Source organism: Sinocyclocheilus rhinocerous, unplaced genomic scaffold, assembly GCF_001515625.1.
Source record: "Sinocyclocheilus rhinocerous isolate Xijiao unplaced genomic scaffold, SAMN03320098_v1.1 scaffold277, whole genome shotgun sequence".
NCBI classification, from domain to species: domain Eukaryota; kingdom Metazoa; phylum Chordata; class Actinopteri; order Cypriniformes; family Cyprinidae; genus Sinocyclocheilus; species Sinocyclocheilus rhinocerous.
The window spans coordinates 502,647-512,757 of NW_015662923.1; the positions used below are offsets into that span (position 1 = coordinate 502,647).

The 10,111-nt window shown below is 38.7% G+C and overlaps 1 protein-coding gene across 1 annotated transcript in view; it reads right to left on the bottom strand.

Annotated features, from left to right (window-relative positions):
• LOC107728341 (neurexin-3b-like) overlaps positions 1 to 6,831 on the bottom strand; it is a 17,444-nt gene extending 10,613 nt beyond the window's left edge. The window contains exons 1-2 of the mRNA XM_016538482.1: positions 6,662 to 6,831; positions 2,424 to 3,504 (exon numbers count right to left, since the gene is read on the bottom strand). Coding sequence (XP_016393968.1) covers positions 2,424 to 3,120 — 697 coding nt within the window. The 5' untranslated portion in view covers positions 3,121 to 3,504; positions 6,662 to 6,831. The remainder of the gene's footprint in view (positions 1 to 2,423; positions 3,505 to 6,661) is intronic.
• Positions 6,832 to 10,111: the final 3,280 nt, after the last annotated feature.

Below are 10,111 nucleotides of genomic sequence, written 5' to 3' on the forward strand. Positions count from 1 at the left end.
GCATGACATTTCCTGACCAGGCGCCGAGTGCTGCCAATCACAGCACACACTGGCCCAGCTAACCAATCACAGCACATTTCGTATTTCAGAAGGCGGGCTTTCATTTGATACAGGAACTATTCGAGCCTTTCATGCCAGACTGGGGAGAGAGGTGTTGTAATAATGTAAAATATGTGAAAAATAATGTGTTTTTCGAACAACCTATGAGAACCTGTTCTAGTACACCCCCAAAACAAAATCAAGACTTTGTAAAAGAGTATAATAGGACCCCTTTAAAATCCAACTTTTAATAAAAATGAACCCCTGGAACATAAAAGTGTCTGAAGTTAAAGGAACACCCTTCAATGTAAATAAGACTCATTTCATATTTGTTAATTTACTATTACTGCCATTAAAACTTCATTTCATTTCAATTCATTTTTAGTGAATTCCCCGTAAATGAGTAAACACAGCCTTGCTGTGAGCTGCTAAGAGCATGTAAGTCCAAGTTTAAGCCCATCATTTGCCCCCATCACCCACCAGCGAATTAGCCATTTCTCTTTCGTTCCGCCCCTAATTACAAAACGCTCCCACAGCTCAGTGGTGCAATCCGTTATCAGACACGTCCATTAATCTGTAGACACCGACTAAGGCCTGATGAAGCCAAGACAAGCCTTGACAGCCCTGACAGCCACGCCTGCGGTCAAAGCGCAGGACCGGCTGAGCAAAACCCCTGCTCTGAGATTAGAGGTCCACTAGCTTCGCATTTATCACATTAGTTTTCCCTTGAGCAGCTGCTGACTGGCTCCTCATTAAGGGCACTTTTTTAGGCCTACTGGTTGCCAGAAGGCCAGAGACGCAGAAACATCCTTCACCAGCCCTCCAGCCCTGAGCACCCCTACTGATCCAAAGGTGATCTGATCATACAGCCTGATCTCCTGTCGCTATTGAGGACTATCACTTAATCTTTATAAAGGAGCACTGAGGCGCAGGGTGTGATCAGTCTAAAGGGCTTGGGTTTGATCACGAAATGCAATAATGAGGACTATCACTTAATCTTTATAAAGGAGCACTGAGGCGCAGGGCTGGTGTGATCAGTCTAAAGGGCTTGGGTTTGATCACGAAATGCAATAAGTCAGGCATTGAGGTTTGGGTCTACTGATTCCCTGCCTGACTGGATGCCTTTATATTCGTGCCCTGAATAAATTGAGATGCTTGTGGAATTATAGACTATACACAGGGCACAACATGAAAAGAGTAATCTCTCATAACCACAGCACCAAAGTCTCTTGGCAATTCAGTGTGCATTCGGAAAGTATAATCAGTTTTGAGACTTATTTTAATACCTGCTGGTGAGTCTACAGTGAGAGTAATCCCAAATAGGTCTTAACACTGAAGTACAGTTGAAAAAAGAAACCTGACCGTTTAGAAACAAGACATTTTCTCTTCTCAGATAGTAGAAATAAAATCTCAGTTCAAAAGATTCAATTCTTGAAATTGTGGTGTACCTTCCATTGTCTGTAACATGTGCAGGATCTGGATATTTGATGGAAAAAAGTATAATTTAACCTATAACAATGACTATATAAAACAACAAACCAAGATGGATGTGCCTGCAAAAGGTTTAAAGTGAAAACAATATCTGTAACATGTCAAGGTAATCATTGCTGACATAAACTGTCACTCAATCAGTGATACATTGAGCAAAATAATTACTGATAATCAAAACAACATTATTATGAAATGTCTTACAGATAGTAAGAAATGACCTTAAACAGCATTAGTGGCCCTAAAGACTATTTGGACACTTAAACCATGCTTTAAAATGTATGAATGTAATTGCATTAGAACAACTGGCATCTTCATCTAACTTTAACCATTTTTGCAAATGCAGCAAGTTGGTATTGCAGGGATTTTTATTGTTAGTTCTCATCAAGTGGTCAAATTGGTATCCTAGTAACTTTCGTATTTATTTGTCTGTTTCACTTGAAAGTGTATGTATGCTATCTTTATTTAAAATAAATACCATTTGTTTTATTTATGTAATGAATTCACACATTTTGTTAAGGATGACACAGTGTCTAAATACTTTTTTGGGGGCCACTGCAAATCATCATTAATTGAAAAAAGTTACGCTTAGCTTGCTTATGTACAATCAGTAAAGTTGCCTACAGTTTCAATGTGATAATTTCACAAATGAATGAGATGAATTATGCTAAAATGCACTGTGAAGTGTAATTTAACTGCACGTGTATGTTATGACTTGTTTTTCAGTAAAAATATCAAGATAAATTTACTTTAATAAACTTACCATGAATGTATAACAGGAAAGTAAATAGGGTCAATTTTGATTTTATGTTGATGCATTTTTTTTTTTATTAATAGATTACTACACCAAACTACTGGCAAGACATATGCTCAAAATCAAGTGGAAAGATTCTTACCTTCATTGCAGTAACGACCTACATATCCTGTTTTGGAGCAGTCACAGTAAGCTTCACCGTCAGCCATTCTGCAACTGCCTCCATTTTCACAGGGGTTCTCCGTACACAAGCCTTCCATCTCTAACCGGACATTTTGGCTCCCCAGGCGTGTTGGAACCTGATTCCCGTAGCCCAGGTCTGTAATAATCCCCTTGAATGGTGGCATCTCCTTAGCCACTGGTAGTGTTAGGGCAGCTGTCCGAATGTCTTGAGGCACTCCTCCAAGATACAGGTCACTGACAATCTTCATGAACTGCCTTTGTGGTCTCACCTCGTCCACCTTTGACTCTCCATCCAGCGCCAACACGGTTTGCAAGTTGTGCCTGCTGATGGTGGCAAAGTGCCAGCGACTGTCATTTACCATCTTGTCGGAGGTTATAGTGGTTTCTGCACAGTCCACGCTAAAATGCAACTTCAGCTTGCCTTCCTCAATACTCAGGAGCAGGAAGTCACAATATCCTCCATCGTCAAAGTAGAGAACCAGTGCATCTGATATAGCTGTTTTGAACTGAAAGCTGAGGTCACTTCTGGTGCTGGCATCCCAGCGAAGATAGCGTGCCCACTGACCCTCTGAACCTGTGAACTCCAGGCCCAAACCAAGACTCAGGAAGGTGCTGAATAGTAATAGTATACAATGGGGCCAGCAAATGGGAGGCATGGTAACCAGTGGTTATGCTACAAGAGTGCAATGAACAAAATAAAACTCCTCAGTTATCTTTTCTGGCAAACGATAAGGAGGTCACTGAAGAAACATCAAATCCTTTAGATGATAACCATATGAATGAAGAAGGTGAGGCCATTGAGGTTCTTGACACATGCTATCCTAAATCCTGTTTAACGGTACCGGGATGAATTCCAAAAAAACCAAACAGCCTTGATATTAGAAGTGGACAACTGGTCTGCTTCTGTTATCTAGATGGGCTTTACTGATGATGTTCCCTTGAGTCGACTTTCTGGATTAAAACAGAGATGCTCCATATTGCTTCTGATTCTATTATATCGCTGCATGTTAATGGCCACATCGGTCCTTCTTTTGCCTGATCTGTTAAGATAAAGAAAAAATGACATACATTTTCATTAGGTTAATTTCACATTACATACACAGACAAATATACTATATACAGTGGGCAATTTTGTGTTCCCTTATACTTATGTTTCATTAGACCAACTCAAATGTTTTCAAACATTTCAAAGAGGGTGCCAAATTTGAAAGGAAACAAATGTATTTGTCAGGGTTTGATTTAAAGGTCCCATGACATGCTGCTTTTTGGATGCTTTTATATAGGCCTAAGTGGTCCCTAGTACTGTATCTGAAGTCTCTTTCCCGAAATTCAGCCTTGGTGCAGAATTTCAGCCACTACGAGCCAGTCCCACAATGAGCTTTCCTTAGGACGTGCCATTTCTGTGTCTGTAGCTTTAAATGCTAATGAGGAGGTCACCCAATCATTTACAGTATCACAGAGTTTTATTTAATCATTAACTATAATTAAATATGATTAATTTATTCAACTGACCATTTTTGAAAAATTATAAAGAATGGCATATTGTTTTGTGAAACAGTATTTTTTAAGTATTTTCTCCTTGTGTTCAGGGACTATAAATAAACCTTTTAGAAGGGTTATAACTTACTTCTCCTGAAAAATATTTCAGCTGCCCAACATGGCGATTTCTGTCTATTAACATTATTATATTTGTCTGACCGATGGCAAAGGTGGAAATTGGAAAACCTGTTTAGTTTCATTATTTTTGCAATTATGTTTGATGCCACTAGTGGCCTAAAAATACACACTTTACCTTTACAAGCCTTTGTTGTTATATCAATGTGTTGAAAATATATTTTTGTGCAGGCCAACAGTAAAGCCTTTTAGTCCAAAATAAAGTTTGCACAAAAATAAAGCATACACACAACTATTTCATATTCAAAACTGCATTTGCATTTTGGCAAATACAAGTAGTCACAAAAGCCACTGTCAAATGTTTGCTGTTTACGACACCTAAGTATTTACAACACACGCGGTCAGTTGACAGATGTCTGACAGAGAGATACTGTACGTGTGTGTAGAATTCCATCCCTCGCTGCCCTGGCTGTTGCTTTGGCATAGAGCCCCCAGAGACAAAAACCTCCCCAATCGTAGCTGTTCCACAGCGGTGCAACACAATAGCCCCTTTAACTACCTGCCCTGAATAGTTAATCTTTCCCTGGCAGCCAGCTATTGAATTAAGGCAACTGATACCAACATCGATGAGTGGAGCGTCTCTTGAGCGATAGCGGGTCTTGTCTGTGTTTCAATAGAGAACGGGTGCTCCACGAGATTTGAGAAGAAAGGTGAAAAGGGTGAGCCGAGCAGAAAGCAGTGACCACGGTCAAGACATTTACCATGCATGTCACACTAATAGGCAAGGCATCATACAGGACGGGTTTGCAGAAAGACTTCCTGTTCAGTCTGCTATACTGGAAACAGGCTGGCCTGAAACCCAATCCTCACACACGGCACATGACAACTGGCCATTGGTCTGGCAGCAATCACATGGAGGACTTATTACAAACATAATACAGACTATTGGGTTACAAATGATATAGATCCGATCAGAACTCTTCAGAGGCAGTAGTCTATGAGGATTCTTGTTCAAAAGACATTTGGACAGGATTTTTGGACAGTGCTGTTTTGGACATAAGCATAATACATCCCATTTAACAAGCAAAAATGAAGAACTAAGACTAGAGATGAGGAATTAGACTCTGAAGTATGTGTTCTGCTGCCATATGCTCTGTAAACCATTGACAAAAGCCTGTCCTTCACTCAAACAGAATAAATGTTGCATTTGGTTCCCAAAAGGCAAAAGACCATGAAAAGCTTACACATAACTATCAGAGGAAAAGTCTTCCATCTGCCTTGAATGATTTACAGTCATTTCCAGCATGTTTTATTCTCTGTGAGCAAGGCCAAGATGCTGGGTACAGAAAACAACAAATATATATGCTGATTATGTCTCCATATGCGCTTTCTCCAATGTCGTGTCAATCTCTGCTGGGTTTCTCCTGCAAATGTCTCTCAAATTCTCAATGTCGGAATTTCTTTTATCGAAAAGGCAATTTGACATCAAGTCAACCAATACCTCCTGACATGCATTCACAAAGAACAAAAAACAAGCAAGCCAGAGTAACCTGCAGTGTAATAATAATGTGCAACGGCATGGGCGTTGTGGAATAGAAATTATTCATCACACACTGTGTTTCAAATGGGATTCCCAATTAAATGAATAGTTTACCCCAAAAATTATTCTGTCATCATTTACTCACCCTCATGTAGTTCAAAACCTGATTTACGTTTGTTCTGTGGACCACCAAAGCAGTTATTTATAGCAGAATGTTGAAGCTGGTAATTTTCATACACTTAAAAAAGGATGCACAACTTCAGAAAAATTGTAATATAGTGCACAGGTCTTATGGGCTACTTGTAATTATGCTTTTTTTTCCCTCTTCTTTTTATAGCTTGACAGGCCCTCTCTATATTCAAGAGGGCAGCTCAGACATTCTAACAAACATCTCCTTTGGTGTTCCATAAGAGAGAGAGAGGAAAAAAAGTCACACACCTCAACCCTTAAATGGTTTCTGTATTCAAAAGGTAACAAACACATACACAAATACAGGCATATGAGAAGACGGAAAGAGGGATATATATATATATATATATATATATATGTGTGTTTTTATATATATATAAAGGATTTAAAAAATAGGTGTCCTTTTCTTAATGCAAAAACTGATTTTTACTTGATTTTTAAGGTGAAATGTTTGGACCAGTGTTATAGAGAGAGAGAGAGAGGTGATCATGTTCAGACTGCTGCTTGCATCTTGCATCCTTCAGTACCCTCTTCAGCAATGACAGTAGATCTCAAACATGCATTAAATATTTCAGAAATTTTTATGACATAAGATTATTAGGATACAATATTTAAGAATGTTTCAATCTCTTTCATGCTGTAAAAAAAAATTATATTTCGAATTTAAATTGCAAGCGTTTGCATTAGAAGAATCTAGCTATCCCAGAGAAAATGCACGAAAGATATGTGTTTAATAATATATATTTATAAATACTCAAACGGCAGAAACATGGTAGTATAACAGGAGTAATGTGATTTAATGACTAAACGCATTTGTGAAACTCTCTAAATCTCTTAAAGTAGTTCTGATTTACCTTGTATGACGCAGATTGTACTCCACCGGTGGAGAATCCGGTTTATTCTACAAATTTTCTCAAAAAAAAAAAAAAAAACCTTAAATCCACATTTCGAGTGATGGAGCGCGGTGGAGTGATGCTGAGGTCAAATCCAGTGTAGCGGGATAATCCGCGTATCCAGAGCTCGCTGTCCTCCACTCGACTGAGGTGCTGGAGCCAGTCGTGTGCTCGCGAGCTTCGCGGCTCCGCCCACCACTTACATTAAACACGCCATTTAAAGACGTGCCAAGACAAATATAGCCTTTTCTGGCAGGAATCCCCCTCAGATATCTTCTTTACATGAGTGAATATTCATATTAATCCTACATTTAACATCATATCTCTTCAGCAGATCTAAATGACGAGTCTCTAGTGTGAGCGACTGTGTACAGGACCTCTTTACATACCAAAAGCCTTTGGAGTTTTCTGGAACACTGGAAGTATTTGGGGAAGTCTCCATGGTCCTGAACAGACATAACTGCCCAGATATTAAACTCAAAAAGTAATGAAAGTTCCGTAAAATCCATTCTAACAACATATTTAAACGGGTTTCTAATCATTCTAACTGATACTGTTACTGTCATGGGCATGCGCACTGATATTTTTAGCATTAAGAAATCTAGTCTGTCGACGCTCAGATCACAGCGAATCTTGTCTATTGCAGTGACATATGACATAGTTCTTACGACCTAATTAAACGGAAAAGTTAATGAAAAGATCATTGACGCGGCTTAATGAGGCAGTGGGAGAGTCCTGTGGGAAAACGCATGAGAATGCAAATACACACGCACACAGGAAACGCGAACGCTTGTCGCAGGCGCACTATATATACCAAAAATAAATAAATAAATAAACCTACAGGGAGGGAGTTAATGTTTGCATATGTAAATAAATAACTATATAAATGAATGAATGAATGAATAATCCCTAAATGTTGTAAACATCACATTGCGTTTGAAATATTTATTTTATCAGGGCATTCAACCAAAATGATTTTAATTAATGAAAATTAAAATTACTTGCTCCAGATTATGGTACCAGTAAACATGTAGTTTTGGGATACAGCACATACAACCCTGGCATAATATCCACACTAATTTGAAAGCAAATGACACCTTAAGCATTAACAGATTGCCTAAAGCAGGGGTGTCCTGCAGAGTTTAGCTCCAACCCTAATCAAACACTTTGTTCAACATCAAGTGCTTTGTTCAAAATGCCATGCTATTGTAACCCCTCTTTCCCAGGTCCTCTCCGTCACACCATGTTCTTGTTCCGAGTGGGTCTCAAACCCCGGTCTCCAGCATGGGAGGCAGACTCACTAACAAGGAGGCTGTGGTTCATTGCATGATATTTCATGAGTTTGAGCTCCGTCAAGTTAATTCTTTGTCGTCTAATTTTTTATCTTAAAATCAAACTCACCCCCCTAAACCACACTCCCATCCAGGTCACGGCACCAATGTAACCCCTCTCCCCCAGGACCTCTCTTGCCACACCTCGTTCTCGTTCCGAGTGGGTCTCAAACCCTGGTCTCCGGCATGGGAGGCAGAAGCGTCAGTCGCTAGTGCGCCTCTTGAGATCGGGGGAGTAAGGTTTACCTGCACAGCACTTACTCGCTGGCCTCCTTTACACTATCATACTACTCTTATATTTCTGCAGTATCCGGTATGTACTGTGCATAGTATGCAAACTTTCTGTATGCATGGAATACCTGGATAACCTACTATATTTACCAGAATCTGCTAAATATAACTCAAGTACACTGAAATCAGTACAGAAGCTGTGTTTGGAATAGCATAGGCTACTACCATATAACCCCTACTGTATTGCAGTACGCAGTGTGTATACTGTGAATAGTATGTGAATTTTCTGTATGCATGGAATTCCCGGAATACCTGCTACATTTGCTGAAATTTGATGTATGCATCTGAAGATACTGCATGGGATACTGTTTCCCACAACGCAACGCGCTCCACATGACGTTTCATCTTCAAATGCGTGAATGAACTGGAGGCGGGGGATAGTAATTATATACATGTTACTGTAAACTACAAATTATTGCTATGTATCTAAAAACAATATCGTTAGTAGGACATAGATTACCTTAATCTCTACGGCACGTTTCCGATAAAGTCAAATGACGTAACTATCTATAGCGCTTTATACAGTACATCTATAGCGCTTTATACAGTACAGATTGTTTCAAATATATTAAATAATAATAATGTTGCAGTAATATATAAATAATAAAAAAATATATATTTAAATTATGCAAAAATAATTTAATTCCGCTGTAAAGCAGCTATAAAAAGAAACGTAGTGTCTATTTACTCTAAGTGCAAATAACTTAGAGGCTATTTACATTAAGTCCGCCCACCAGTGCCTAGCTGCGATAAACAGCACTGCAAAAGACGCCTCGTTGTCTGCTGGATCATTGGCGAAGCGAGTAAAACGCGAAATAATTTATGCGATCTACGCGTGTTCGAATCCCTTTTGCCAAACTCGTTCTTCCCCTTTTCCCATCACATATCAGATCGGAAAGGCATTTACTTTCAATAAAAATGGAAATATTTGAAAAGTGGAAATAAAACACCTCAAAACTAATACAGTGTTATTGGGTATGATTAGCGGTGGAGAGATTTATTGTCCCAATAAACTAGGCGGCATCCATTTAATAATATTAATAAATATGATAATTTACACTCAATATGTTATTGCATACTGTTTTATAATGTACTACAGTACTGAAGTATAAATCTGCCACCTACTATTTACACTTTGCCTAAAGAAAATGCTATTTTAGAGTAAACAAAATTGATCATTGTTTGCACTTATAGTGTAACTGCCAAAAATAAAGCAATATCGTTGTTCAGTTAAAGACAGTTCAGTGTTGATTCAGCTCTGTTTAATATGTAATGTTAATTAATTATGAAATAAGTTTAATTGGGCAATATAGCATTGTTTACTAGTATGAACCCTTATTAACAAGCCTTTGTAAATAAGAATGGCTTGCACATTTATTTGTAAGGTAACAGCCTCGATGTAATGTGGGGTTTTGTGTTTGGGTTTTGTTTCATGTTCATGTTTTCATGTCTTTTATTTTGTAATTATTTCATGCTGTTAGTGTCATGCTTCCCTTGCCCTCATGTATCTCTGCCTTGTGTATGTGTCATGTTCTGATTGGTTGTCTTAGTCATGTGTCTTGTTTCCCATTGGTTTGTTCTTGTCTTGTGACCCTCTTGTTTGCTATAAGTAGCCATCATGTTCCCATAGTCTTGGTCGTGTATTGAAGTTGTAACCCACTGTCGGTGAGTCTAGTCTGTTCATGTCAAGTCAAGTCTGTTCATGACTCGTCAAGTCAAGTCTGTTCATGTCAAGTCAAGTCTCTTCATGCCTCATCAAGTCAAGTCTGTTCATGTCAAGTCAAGTCTG